Below are 14154 nucleotides of genomic sequence, written 5' to 3'. Positions count from 1 at the left end.
CCAATGCCTCTGGAGCTCCGGGAGAGAAGATATCAGATGAAAAGCTAGTAAGGAAAATACTCAGGTCACTCCCTAAAAGATTTTCTATGAAGGTGACAGATATAGAAGAATCTCAAGACATCTCAAATATGAGAGTTGATGAGCTAATTGGATCCCTCCAAACATTTGAGATGGGAATATGTGATGGATCTGAAAAGAAAGCCAAAAGCATAACCTTCATGTCAAACACTGAAGGGGAAGATGAGGAAGGTGGTCAAGAGATTGATGAAGATCTGGAAAATGAGGTAGCAATGCTGGGAAGACAGATCAACAGACTTATGAAAAAGATGGATGTAAGATCTAAGGCCAATGTCAAGAACATCGCATCTGACATCAGTAAATCCAACAATATTGGAAGAAGAACAAGGTCAGAAGAAAAGCCCAAAGAAGGAAAAGGAGTTCAGTGCTATGAATGTGAGGGGTATGGTCACATTAGAACTGAATGTGGGACCTACCTCAAGAAACAGAAGAGGAGTCTTGCTGCCTCTTGGTTTGATGAAAGTGAAACAGAAGAAGCTGCAAATCTTGTGACTGCATTGACAGGAAGATGGGGTTCTGATGAAGAGTCAAGTCATGATGAAGTAACCTTTGAAGAGCTGGCCACTACCTATAGAGAGTTGTGTCACAAAAGTGCAGAAGTGTGCAGACAAGTTGAAAGCCAAAAGAAAGTGATAGCTCAGCTGGAGAATGAAAAGGGGGAACATGTGGAAACCATCTCCAAGTTGAAAATTGAAGTTGTACTCTTGAATTCCAAACTAGATGAGATGACCAAGTATGTAAGAATGCTTAACAATGGATCTGACATCTTAGACAAGATTCTCCAGACTGGTCAAACAATAGGAGACAAATCTGGCATTGGGTTCAATGAATCTAAGGATGATTACAGTTACATAAATGGAAAACCTAAATCCAAACCTAATCGCAGCCATATTGATAACAAACCTGCAATGTCACGTCACATGTCACAACATCAGAAGGGAAGACAGCAGAAAGGGAAACACCAAAGATGGAGATGCCATTACTATGGAAAATTTGGCCACCTGAAGCCCTTCAACTATAAGTTGTATGGTTATCCTAGCCCTGTTCATCATCAGACTCACTATCAACCAAGACCCAAACATCACATGCCTGTCAACAAGAAGCTATGGGTTCCTAAGACTAATGTTTCAAGTCTAATAGCTCACACTTCCTTCAGAGTTTCAGCCAAAGAAGATTGTTATTTTGACAGTGGTTGCTCCAGACACATGACTGAAAACAAAAACCTGCTAACTAACCTTCATCCCCATGCCACAAGTTATATAACCTTTGGTGATGGAGCAAAAGGTGAAATCAAGGGAATTAGTAAGCTTGATTACCCTGGAGTTCCTGACCTTGACAATGTCCTACTTGTTAAGGGATTAACTGCTAATCTAATAAGCATCAGTCAACTGTGTGACCAAGGTCTAAATGTAAACTTCACTAGAACTGAATGTCTGATTACTAACAAGGAAAATGAAGTGATCATGAAAGGAGTTAGGTCTAAAGACAACTGCTACATGTGGAGTTCTCAAGAAACTGGTTACTCTTCAATGTGTACCTTGGCCAAAGAGGAAGAAGTGAAGATATGGCATCAAAGATTGGGTCATCTGCATCTTAAAGGTATGAAGAAGATCATATCTGTTGAAGCTGTTAGAGGAATTCCCAACTTGAAGATTGATGAAGGAAAAATCTATGGAGAATGTCAGATTGGAAAACAAACAAGGATGTCACACCAGAAGCTCAGACATGACACCACTACCAAAGTTTTGGAACTCCTCCATATGGATTTGATGGGACCCATGCAAGTGGAAAGCCTTGGTGGGAAGAAGTATGCATATGTAGTGGTGGATGACTTCTCCAGATACACCTGGATCAATTTTATAAGAGAAAAATCTGATGTTTTTGAAGTCTTCAAGGAGCTTTGTCTAAAACTTCAAAGAGAAAAGGAAAGTCCTGTTATCAAAATTAGAAGTGATCATAGGAAGGAATTTGAGAACAACAAATTTGCTGAATTTTGTTCTTCAGAAGGAATTCATCATGAGTTCTCATCTCCCATTACCCCCTAGCAAAATGGTTTAGTGGAAAGAAAAAATAGAACTCTTCAAGAATCAGCCAGAGCTATGATTCATGCTAAGAAATCGCCCTACCATTTTTGGGCTGAAGCCATGAACACAGCCTGCTATGTTCACAACAGAGTGACATTGAAGAAAGGGACTCCTACAACCCTATATGAAGTCTGGAAAGGAAGAAGACCTACTGTCAAATACTTCCATGTATTTGGTTGTAAATGTTATATCTTGACTGATCGTGAACAAAGAAGGAAGATGGATCCCAAAAGTGATGAGGGAATATTTCTGGGCTACTCAACAAACAGCAGAGCTTACAAAGTCTTTAATTCCAGAACTAATGTATTGATGGAATCTATTAATGTTGTGGTTGATGACCAACAGACTGATGTCACAGACGATGTCGAGACATCTCTGAGTGATTCCCCAGCTGACTTCTCAGACAAAAATGAGGAAAGTGAACCTCCTCAAGCTGAACCTGAAGATGACAAAATCAACAAGGGACCCTCCATCAGAGTTTAGAAGGATCATCCCAAAGATCTCATTATAGGAGATCCAAATAAAGGGGTCACTACTAGAGCAAGGGAAGTGATCTCACATGGTTGCTTTGTGTCAAAGATTGAACCTAGGAATGTCAAGGAAGCCTTGACTGATGAGTTCTGGATCAATGCCATGCAGGAGGAGTTAGGTCAATTCAAGAGGAATGAAGTATGGGAACTGGTTCCTAGACCTGAAGGAGTAAATGTCATAGGTGCAAAGTGGGTATATAAGAATAAATCTGATGGACAAGGGGTTGTTACTAAAAACAAAGCAAGATTAGTAACACAAGGATATACTCAAGTTGAAGGAGTGGACTTTGATGAAACATTTGCTCCTGTAGCTCGCCTTGAGTCCATTAGATTATTGCTTGGAGTGGCATGTATTCTGAAATTCAAACTGTTCCAAATGGATGTAAAAAGTTCCTTCTTGAATAGCTACTTAAATGAGGAAGTATATGTTGAACAACCTAAAGGATTCACGGATCCAAATCTTCCAAAGCATGTGTACAGATTGAAGAAATCCCTCTATGGGTTAAAGCAAGCTCCCAGGGCTTGGTATGAGAGACTCACAGTGTTCCTCACTAACAATGGATACAGGAAATGAGGTATTGACAAAACTCTATTTATGAAGAATGAAGGAGGGAAGCTCATGGTGGCACAAATATATGTAGATGACATTGTGTTTTGTGGGATGTCGGATCAGATGGTTGAACATTTTGTTAGACAAATGCAGTATGAGTTTGAGATGAGCCTTGTTGGAGAACTGACCTACTTTCTTGGGCTACAAGTCAAGCAGATGGAAGATTCTATCTTTTTATCTCAAAGCAAGTATGCCAAGAACATTGTTAATAAGTTTGGCATGGAGAATGCAAGTCATAAAAGGACACCTGCTCCTACACATGTGAAAATCTCCAAAGATGAAAATGGTGTCAGTGTAGATCAAAGTCTATACATAAGCATGATAGGTAGTCTGCTATATCTCACAACAAGCAGACCTGACATTGCATTTGCTGTAGGTGTTTGTGCTAGATATCAAGCTGAACCAAAAGTCAGTCACATAAACCAAGTGAAGAGAATACTGAAATATGTCAATGGCACCAGTGACTATGGGATGTTATATACTCATGGATCTGGATCTATGCTGACTGGTTACTGTGATGCTGACTGGGCTGGAAGTGCTAATGATAGGAAAAGCACATCAGGAGGATGTTTCTTCTTGGGGAACAATCTGATATCATGGTTTAGCAAGAAACAAAATTGTGTATCTCTATCCACTGCTGAAGCTGAATACATAGCAGCTGGGAGTAGTTGTTCTCAACTGGTTTGGATGACACAAATGTTGACTGAATACAATGTCACACAAGAAGTCATGACATTGTACTGTGACAACCTAAGTGCTATAAATATTTCCAAAAATCCTATTCAGCACAGCAGGACAAAGCACATTGATATTCGTCATCACTTCATTAGAGAACTTGTGGAAGAGAAGATCATAACACTGGAGCATGTTACTACTGAAAAGCAATTAGCTGACATATTCACAAAAGCTTTGGATGCTAATCAATTTGAATGTTTAAGAGGGAAATTGGGGATTTGTATTCATGAGAATCTATAGCAATCAAAGGAGTTTGTGGTTAATATCCCATAGGATATTTCTGACAAAAATAGCAAGGATTTTTGCAAGGTGTTTATAAGAAGAAGATGCTACTTCCTCAGATTAAGTTGTGAAGGTCCCCCTGTTATGAAGACTGTGTGTGCTGTGTGTTGTTATGAAGACTGGTCCCCCTGGTGGTTTGGCTGTTTTAGATGTTGGATAATGTGTTGTTTTTTCTGTTGAAATGTTTGTAATTTGTGGCAGTCCTTACTGATGCCTTGATGTAATATTTGGGCTCTTAATGAGTTCCATGGATTTCTAATTATCTCAGCTATTACAGCTGTGTATAATTATAGTTTGTATCTCCTAACATTTATGTTTTAACATTTTATATGTTATAACATCTCTTGTGACATTCTCTGCTAGGCTGATTGACATTTATTTTATCTAATTGGTCACCTTTGGTCTATTTTGACTAAAAAGGGGGAGAAGTGATTATGTGGAGAGCTGCAGTTAAATGTGTGGATTATGGAGATCTGCAGTGTTGTTGGTGAACAATTGATGGTGAAGGAGATGTCTGATGTGTTACACAGCTGATGTTGGAGGAGATGTCTGATGTGGGATAGAATGATGTTCTGTTCTGTGATGTTAAAGGAGATGTCAGAATGTGATTCTGAATGTTACATATATTGAAGGAGATGTCAGAAGGATATTCTGATTGTTACAGGTGCTATTATGACAGGTGCTGGTATGGCTGAAGGAGATGTCTGTATTGAACAGACTTAGGGGGAGAAGAAGTACCCATGTGCATTTGTGTGTTTTACTAGTTGCCATTATAGCTAGTAATTCTGTTTGCTTCTGCTGCTGCTTAAACACTGTTATGATGTTTAACTGTTGATGTTTTTTCTTGTGAACAAAATGGACAGATATATGTTTTAGACAAAATTTGCCAAAGGGGGAGTTTGTTGGTTCTAAGTGTTGGCAGCAATTTTGGTAAAACAAAGAGTGTTCACAAGATGTTGCATGTGATGTCTTAACATAAGATATCTTGTACCTGCTGGTGGTTTAAAAACATAATTATGCAGGATTGTTTCAGGATGTCATACACGATGTTATGACATCTGATATTATGTACCTGCTGGATATTTAAAATGGAATTATACAGGATTGTTCCAGGATGTCAGACCCGATGTCATGACATCTGTACACAGAACATTCAGGGTGAATGTTATGTGTTATGTGATTGCGCTTTTAAGCATGAGTGTGTGTCTACTTGATTGAAGCTGTTAAGTAAGATCAAGTGTGTGTCTACTTGATTGAAGCTGCTAAGTAAGATCAAGTGTGTGTCTTTGAAGAGTGTCTTCTTTTTATAAGTAATTGTTGTTTATAATCACTGGTGTGATTGAGGGGGAGTGAGTGGGTTCTCATATATAAGAGTTATTAGGTAGAAATCATACGGGTAGAGATTAGGTGAAAAAGACTGTAACTTGTGGAGTGTACTGAGAGTCTTTGAACTAATTCTATTTAGTGGATTTCCTTCCTGGCTTGGTAGCCCCCAGACGTAGGTGAGTTGCACCGAACTGGGTTAACAATTGCTTGTGTCTCTTGCATTACTATTCTTTATCTTTATCCTGTTTGTATAATTCAGATATTAATGTCGTGATATTACCTTCGACATCTCATATCTGATACCAGAGTTTCACTTGAGATAAGCATAATTTCGACTTCTTTTTATCTCTCCCGATGTCAATCCCAAGAATCCTAGAGGTGGCTCCCATATCCTTCATGTTGACTCCTTATCGAGTTCAGCCTCAATCTTCATAACATCTTAGATACGGTTGCTTTCTATGAGGATGTCATCCACGTAAAGCAACAAAATAACAAGTGAATTTCTAGGTCAAAATCTGAAGTAAACACGGTGGTCGAACTGAATCCTAGTGAAACCTATGCGTGCCATGAACTTGTCGAATCTACTATTCCATTGTCGAGGAGATTATTTTAGACCATAGAAATACCTATTCAGATTGCACACATAATCCCTCTTGACTTTTTCTGCACACCCTTTAGGAAATCAACAGTCATGGTCTAACCAGTACAAAAGCTTCTTCCTTTTTAAAAAATCACATTGCATATTCTCGGATATCAAGAGCATCATGGCATGTTCCATAGACATATCAAAATCTCAAGGGGCCAAAGAGTCAAAATATCACGAAAACACTGGTTCCCACATAGTCATGCATTGCATACACATATTATAAAAGAGGCGTCAGTCCAAAAACTGCATCATGCATAAAACATACATCAATTCAAAATATGCATACATAATACATGGCATAGGATTTGTGACCACTCTTAGAGGTCCAATCCTCAGCTATACCAGTACAATTTCCCAAGTAGGAATGCTTATTAGTCTTCCCTAGTAAGTAACATCTCCACAGAGCCATTTCAATAAAGGACTTCCCCGACAAACTCACTCACCGTGAGTCATCAAAGGAATCTATCCAGTAGTCGGTCATCCTGAATGATCGTTGTAAACTATTGTGCGGGTCTTCACCTCTCACATTTCTAGCTTATTAACCTATCCCACACATAGTCCATTGAGTTTGATGAGACTTATGATCTAAATAGTCAAGGTCCAAGGCCAACAAAAGTCAACAAAGGTCAAACAAACATAAAATGAAAGAAAATAAAATAAAATGCATCAAAAATATTTTTAAAATGAATTTTAAAAAGGGAAATAAAAGAGAAATTCCATAAAGCCCTTCAAAACACCAAATAAATGGCCAAGAAAACTATGGAAGGTTGGAGATAAAATAAGAAACATAAAATAATTTTTTCTGAACTTTTAAATGCATAAAAGTATTTTTAAACCAATTAAAACAAAGGAAAAAAGAGGAAATCCAAGAAAAATAGAAAATCAAGAAAATAAAATATGGAAAAATAAAAATCAGATGAATAAAAATAAAATAAATTAAAATTTTAGAAATTATTTTGGGATTTTCTGGATAAAAAATGATTTTTCTATGAATTTTTAAAGAAAATGCAATTTAGAATAAAAAGGAAAATAAATAAATAAACAGAGGCGTTGGATCTGGCCTCATTAACTGACGTGGTAGATCCAACAACTATTAGGCTAGGGTGCATGGTGGAAAATAGCCAGAATAAAACATGAAATCACATTCAAAATGGACCAATCAAAACATTTCAGAAACAAGGAAGTCACAAAAAGTAAAATTAAATTATGAAAACTATCAATCAACACCAGATAAGTTAGAGGAAAACATCAGAGAGTGAATAACTATATTATGGTAACTTGTTTGAGTTTAAATGATGCTCAGAACTACCTTGTACAAATCATGATCAGAGATTGATGAAGCTTGATTTGGTCAGGACACTTCAAAAGGTCTTAGAGCTTGAGAATTGTTGCAAAAGCTTTAGAGGAGATCAAAGGTGCTAATAGAATCAAGAAGTTGAATTGAAACAAGCTAGACATCAAAACATGATAGCTCAATTTTCTGGAAAAGTTTGAGAGTGGAACAAAGGTTTTCTGGCTCTCCAAAGCTTGGGAATGAAGAAAATATGTTGTTGTATTTATAGGCAAGTGATTGGTGATCTCATACGTGTCAAATGATACTCAATTCATGCAAAAAGAATTAGCTCATGACGTGAGAAAAGTATGACTTACAAAACCATCAAAACTCAGCCAAATCATGCATTTTATGAGTCATTTAACTTCTGGAGACTTGATTAATCATGTTTAGGTCCAAAACGTGTGGTAAATTGACTTGTAATTAAGGATTAGTGAAGTTCAAAATTCTGATCATGATGATTTCTTCAGTTCTAAATCACGGTGTTTAACTCAATGGGGCATCTTGTTCAGGAGGCTTTTTATCCGATTCTTCTTTCAATTTATTGACATCATATCAAAGATCAAAATGTGCCAAGAAATGTTGCATTTTGATACTTGAGCACAAAGTTATGGTAGTTGGCACAAAAATCTGGTAATGCAACTTGGAAAATTCTAAGTCTCAAATGGCTGAAAATGACATATAATGTCTCAAAGAATTCCATGGTATTCCAAGCATAATTTGACTTTGATCCTTGAATAAAACTTGTATAGGGCATCACAAATGATATTGTACAAAATCAATCAGCCTCAAATATTGAAATTTGAAGAAGTCATGAACCTTGAAAGTTGAGAAAAAGTCACTTGAAAATAGGTCAAATTTTACTAAGTCCACAAATGACCTATAATGTCTTCAAACTTTTGATGATACTCCAAGCATAATTGGCTCTTGTCATGTAAAGAGAAGTTGTAGAGGATATTGCAAAGAGTCATATGTAAAAAGAAGCATCCAAAAGTGTTAAGGATTGAAGGAGTTGTGATCCTTTGAACTTTGACTTCAAATGTTGATTTTGTTTTGTCAAACCTCATGGAATAAAATTGTGTACTTGGAATTTTATTTCATTTCAAGGTACATGGATGATCATATGAACTCAAAATAAGGTGTCATTTAATGTCTTTTGATTAAATTGCTCAAAGTTTGAGGTAACTTGTTGAAGAAGGCATGGAAATAAACACATGAACCTTTGACTTTTCTTGAGAAATAAGCAACAAATCTTTGAGATGCTCTTGATCAAAATGAGATTGAAATATGCTTGAGAACTTTAGAGATCATGTTTTGAGAGATAAGCCCCTTGAGAATCAATGGTTAAACACACTTTGACTTGAGGAATAAAAAAAAACCTAGATGAGGAACCATGATTAATGCTCTTGATGAAAAGTCATATCTTGTACAATAAACTTAACGAAAAAAGACATATTTTTGTTATTTTGATTAGTGGTTAGATAAGTAATTAACATATAAACACAAAGGTAAAACACCATTAAAGAGGTGCTTGATGATCCCTGCAAAAGGAAAACACAAAGATGAGAGGAAGAGAACAAAGACGTAACCTTATTTATATGCAAGGATGCAAATGATATGTTGGATCTTAGGGTTAAAAATTAGGGTATGACAAGATGGTATTACATGCATTGTTGAGTTTTTATGTTGAGTATGTTTGCATTCATTAGTTGCCTATGTATTTGGATGATTAGGTCGATGTTTGTGAATGAGAATACTTTGGTGATGTATGCTACTGACTTGTGTTGAATGTTTGTTGATGTTATTTAGGTCACCCTTGCATACTTTTGCACCATTTTCTATTATTAGTGTATTCTCACCCCTTTGTTGTCTGTGTAGTTCTGTGCTCCTTCTTGGGGTACATACGAACAAGTAAATGAGTAGCTTCTTAGAAGCTGGAGGATGACGTTGAGGTTGTTCTTCTTTATTTTCCGTTTTATGCGATGTTTTAGATTCTGTTGCTCTGATCTGTAACACTGGACGAGCAAACATTTATTTTTCTAATTGCTATTTGTTTTTTATATTGTTTATGTTGAAGGCATTTGTCGTAACTATGTTGAAGTTATTAAACATATTTCTTTGTTGAATTTTTTTTTATTTGACTATTCAGCTGCGATGAGCCATGTTTAGGTGATCATGTGATGAAATGTATTTAATTTAATGCATGATTTGAATAACCCGTGTTACGGAGCAAGTTTTTGTTGTGTTTTAGTGACACTCTATATGTGTATTTGTTTTATTTCTGCATTATTTATCATTTTAGGATTTGTGGTGTTACATTCTTCCCCTTTGTTATAATAAAAAAGGCGGGTGAAGATGCAAAGCATAATTTTAAAATGAAAGCATATTGATCACACATAGCCAAACATGTTACTAGAAAGGGAAAGATATTTCATTTATTCAAAGTATAGAAAGCAGTAAACTTTAGAAAATGAAATAATCCAAAAATAACAGAGTTTAAATACACTTAAAGACTAAAAACACATAGGTGAGACTACTCTTCACTATCCTTATCATAATCACCATGGATAACATTCCTGAAGGTAGTTGTCTGAAGTCTTGGCAATGTGAAAGGTCAAAAAGTTAATCTTTTCATTTGTCCTCTTTAGTCTTTTGATTATTATTTGAGTAGGTCTTCAGTAGACGGTATTTTAAGGGATGTCATAGTTGAAATCTTCTAGATTTATAGGTCGTTCTTGATTTTGTTGATCCATTCCTCTTTTTTTAAACTTGGAGGATTTTTAAGTTATGTGGTTTGGTCAACTCCCACAATTGGATTTTTGAAAATGTTAAGTCATGTTTGAAGAATCAATTTATCTTCTTCATATGAGAATCTAAAATGCGGATTTGAGAAAAATATTTTTGAGACCAATTTGAGAATGAGGAGTGGATGAAACTTATGGGTATTTTAGTTTGTTGTATCCAATGAATTTCTATATTAGCTATCGATGTTGGTTGGTGGTGATTGAAATATAAAAGATTAGGGATATTGAGAACTGTCACCGATAAAACGTGGTGATCGTGAATACATAAAAGGTTGACGATTTTGAAAACCGATATAGTAAGAGTTTGTAAATAATAATAATAATAATAATAATAATAATAATAATAATAATAATAATAATAATAATAATAATAATAATAATAATAATAATAATAATAATAATAATAATAATAATTTCAGTGGTTGGGATCCATTTGATTGAAGAAAATATCGTGTTTAAAATTTTTTAATTAATGAACCATCACATAAGTTTGTACATATTTATAGGAAATATTTATAGAAAGAATTTATAAAATTACCGTTGGAATAAAATAATTGTTGGAATAATTTTTTATCCGTTGTAGTTTTAAACTACCATTGTCTTTTATATAAGCAACATAAATATTTTTTTTAATGGCAAAGAATATTTGAAGTACAACACATAGATGTAAAATTAAAATAAGCAATTAAAAACAAATAATTCTACTCACACATATTGTGACAAATCAACTCAATTCTTCACAACTCAAACCATCTTATTTGAATTAAAATATGAAATTCTCATCACCATTGCACTTAATTCACCTTTGGCTTTGTACAATCAAACCTTATTTCACCTTGATTTCCAGTTTTAACACCTACCCTTCCCAACTTAGTTATAGCATCAATAAAAGCACTTTCAAAAGCTACTTCATTTGATGCAAACAAGTCAACCGTGTCCTTTGACTTTTCATCTATAGCCAACACTTGATCAGAAGTAAAAAGTCCTTTTCCTTGTTGCAAGTTCTTGAAATATTGGTTGTCGAATTTCTGAGGTGTGATAGGATCCATGTTTATGGCAATCCTAGGATCAACTTTTGGAGGACATGCTTGTCTTAGCTGAAAGGCATATTGTAGATTTAGTGTTGGGTCGATTTTAGTTGTTGGGCTGAAGTTGTAGATTCTTTTTGAGAAACGGCTGCAGTGTGAAAATCCAATTGTATGTGCACCTAACACATCACAAAACACATAATATTAAAACGGGCAACATCCGCTCTGTTAATGATCATTCTGTAAAAGTCTGAAAAAAATGAGTAGGATGGAACATACATAATTTATGATATCAAATCTAAAACTTTGGAACCAACATATCAGAGAATCTGTCTAAAATCTTGGACCGTCCCCTGTGAAAAATGGCGGCGAAACAAGCATATAACATAATTTTTTTGCCACTTTATGTCCGTTAAGTTACCTGATAATGCAATCATATCTATCTGAGAGAGTCCATTGAAACTAAACATTGAATTGAGTTGATCCAAATTGAATTCAGGATGAGGAAGTTTATGTTGAACACTTGCAATTGTAGATATCTTTCCATCACGTCTTCCCAATTCCACTTCATAAAATGGTCCCCCAGTCTATAATAATAGTATGTAACTAGAGGATTATTAATTGCGTCCATATAATTTTTTAGTATACACTTTGGAGATTTTATTACTAACTTCAAAAAGTTTATATTACATAAAAAAAAATCTGAATTGAATTGAAGGCATCCGAACCAAACTGAATCACTGAATCATAAATCATAATAAAAGGTGCAACTGAACTGAAACAATCTATTTAAATTTATTTAAAAGCGAACAAAATCAAAATTATTATATTGGTTAGGAATTCTTAACCTTACAAAATCATTTAAAAATAGTTAACCAATTTTTTAAAGAACCTGTTATATTTTTTTTTATAAAAAAATTATAAATTTTTTTAACTTGTTTTTAGCTTTTCTTTTTCATTTTCAGTTACAGATCGATTCGATTTCAACTTTTGTTTGATTTATTGTCATTTAGTTCGATTCTAAAATCGTTTGTGTAATATTGGTTCGATTCATTAATAAAATGTAATGGTTTAATTATTTTAACTTCAATTTGTTTCAGTTCGATTCAGTTTAGCGATTTTTTGTACGGTCATAATAACTTCAAATTGAAAGTAAGTAATCTTAAAGTGAAAGCATGAAAATATATACCAAATTGACAACATCCCTTGTAGCAAGAGCAAGTATATCAGCACAAGAGACTTTGTCTGTGCATTGAGGATCACTCTCAATAGCTTCTTTGGCTTTAATCACGGTGTCAAAACCATCACCAGCTAATGAAATATCATCAGGATGATTTCTCTCTCCTTCACTAAGTAAAATTGATGCGTCACAACCCTGTCCATAAATTAAATAAAAACAAAATTTAAATGGGAAATCTCGTATTCATGTCTGAGACACAGACATCAACACGTGTCAGACACGGGTCACTCCTTTTATATGACAAATCAGATATTAAACATACCCTGACAAAACAATCATGGAAGAAGAGTCGAAGAGTGGCGGGAGCAGTGACAAAGGTCTGCTTAAACTTGAGCTCCACGGCAGACCGAACCAATTGTTCGACATTCGGACATGAATTTCCATAGAACCCTTTACTCAGTTCAGCAGAGCTTGTTTGTGCACAAACTAGAAGAAGACAAAAAAGCAAGTTTGATAACACTACAATGATGCTAGGAGCTCCCATTATAACTCTTTGTTCTATGCTATTTATGAATTGTTTCATATGCTACAAATTATAATATATAGTTCAAGTCTAATGATTAAAAAAAGGTTGATATGATCAAATTATAATATATAGTTCATTGTCTAGAGTCTTCTAGCTTCATGTGATCAAGAACAAGGTGATGATTATGTTATTATTAATACGTGATTTTCTTTCATTTTTTGCAGGGTTGTGGCGTGAAGCATTGGAAGAAAGAGACATTGATTTGGAGCTACATACAATTTTTAAGTGTTAAAATAAAAATTATGTGAGTTTCTCAAGCAATTGTAATTGAGACAGATGCAGAAAGAATGTGAAGCTGGGAAATTTTTATTTGAATATATTAGAATGTCAACTCAATTGCTTGTGATGGTTTTCAAAATATTCAACTATTATACTTCAGCATTTATGTCATCAAGAATTAAATACACTACTGATATTATCAATTCTTATCTTGTGCTAATTTGCGGGCAATTCGGTTCTTCGCTTAGTCCGATTTTCTCAGCTCGTGTGTATTGAGCTTCGTTGTTTTGGTTAGTAAATTCGTTCGTTAATTCGTTATGTTTTGGGTTTAGTATGGATCTATTGAATTTAACCAGTTATAAATATCTATTTCTATCATTCTTGTCTTAACAATTTTCAAAACTTCGTAACTAAAGACGAGGAGAATGGTTTTGGAATGCTAGTTGTAATCTTTGATAGACAAGGACAAATTCCTAAAATTGTGTTCTTAATGTGAAAAATTTGTTGTGATATCTAAGGGAAATTACGAAATTTTTGGGTTTGTGTGATTCATACATAAAGTGTTGAACAAATTGAGAAATACTTTTGGTAGAAAATAGGGTTTATTCTTAAGAATTTTGGTAATTATTTTCTTATAATTCATATCTTTTGTAACGCTCTTGAAAACATAGTGAATCAGAGAGTTATTCGCTCAATCATAGTAGATTGTTTGA

General features: G+C 34.6%; 1 protein-coding gene across 1 annotated transcript; it reads right to left on the bottom strand.

Annotated features, from left to right (window-relative positions):
* Positions 1-11197: 11197 nt before the first annotated feature.
* Positions 11198-13327, bottom strand: LOC127137336 (peroxidase 16). Its single transcript, XM_051063810.1, has 4 exons — positions 12959-13327; positions 12646-12831; positions 11878-12043; positions 11198-11635 (listed from the first exon to the last, which is right to left on the bottom strand). Exons 1-4 carry the CDS (start codon positions 13217-13219, stop codon positions 11223-11225), a joined length of 1026 nt encoding a protein of 341 aa, XP_050919767.1. The 5' UTR covers positions 13220-13327; the 3' UTR covers positions 11198-11222.
* Positions 13328-14154: the final 827 nt, after the last annotated feature.

Source organism: Lathyrus oleraceus, chromosome 1 (genome assembly GCF_024323335.1).
Source record: "Lathyrus oleraceus cultivar Zhongwan6 chromosome 1, CAAS_Psat_ZW6_1.0, whole genome shotgun sequence".
NCBI classification, from domain to species: domain Eukaryota; kingdom Viridiplantae; phylum Streptophyta; class Magnoliopsida; order Fabales; family Fabaceae; genus Lathyrus; species Lathyrus oleraceus.
Note: the sequence above shows the minus strand (reverse complement) of the source record. Positions and strands in the feature narration are given on the sequence as shown.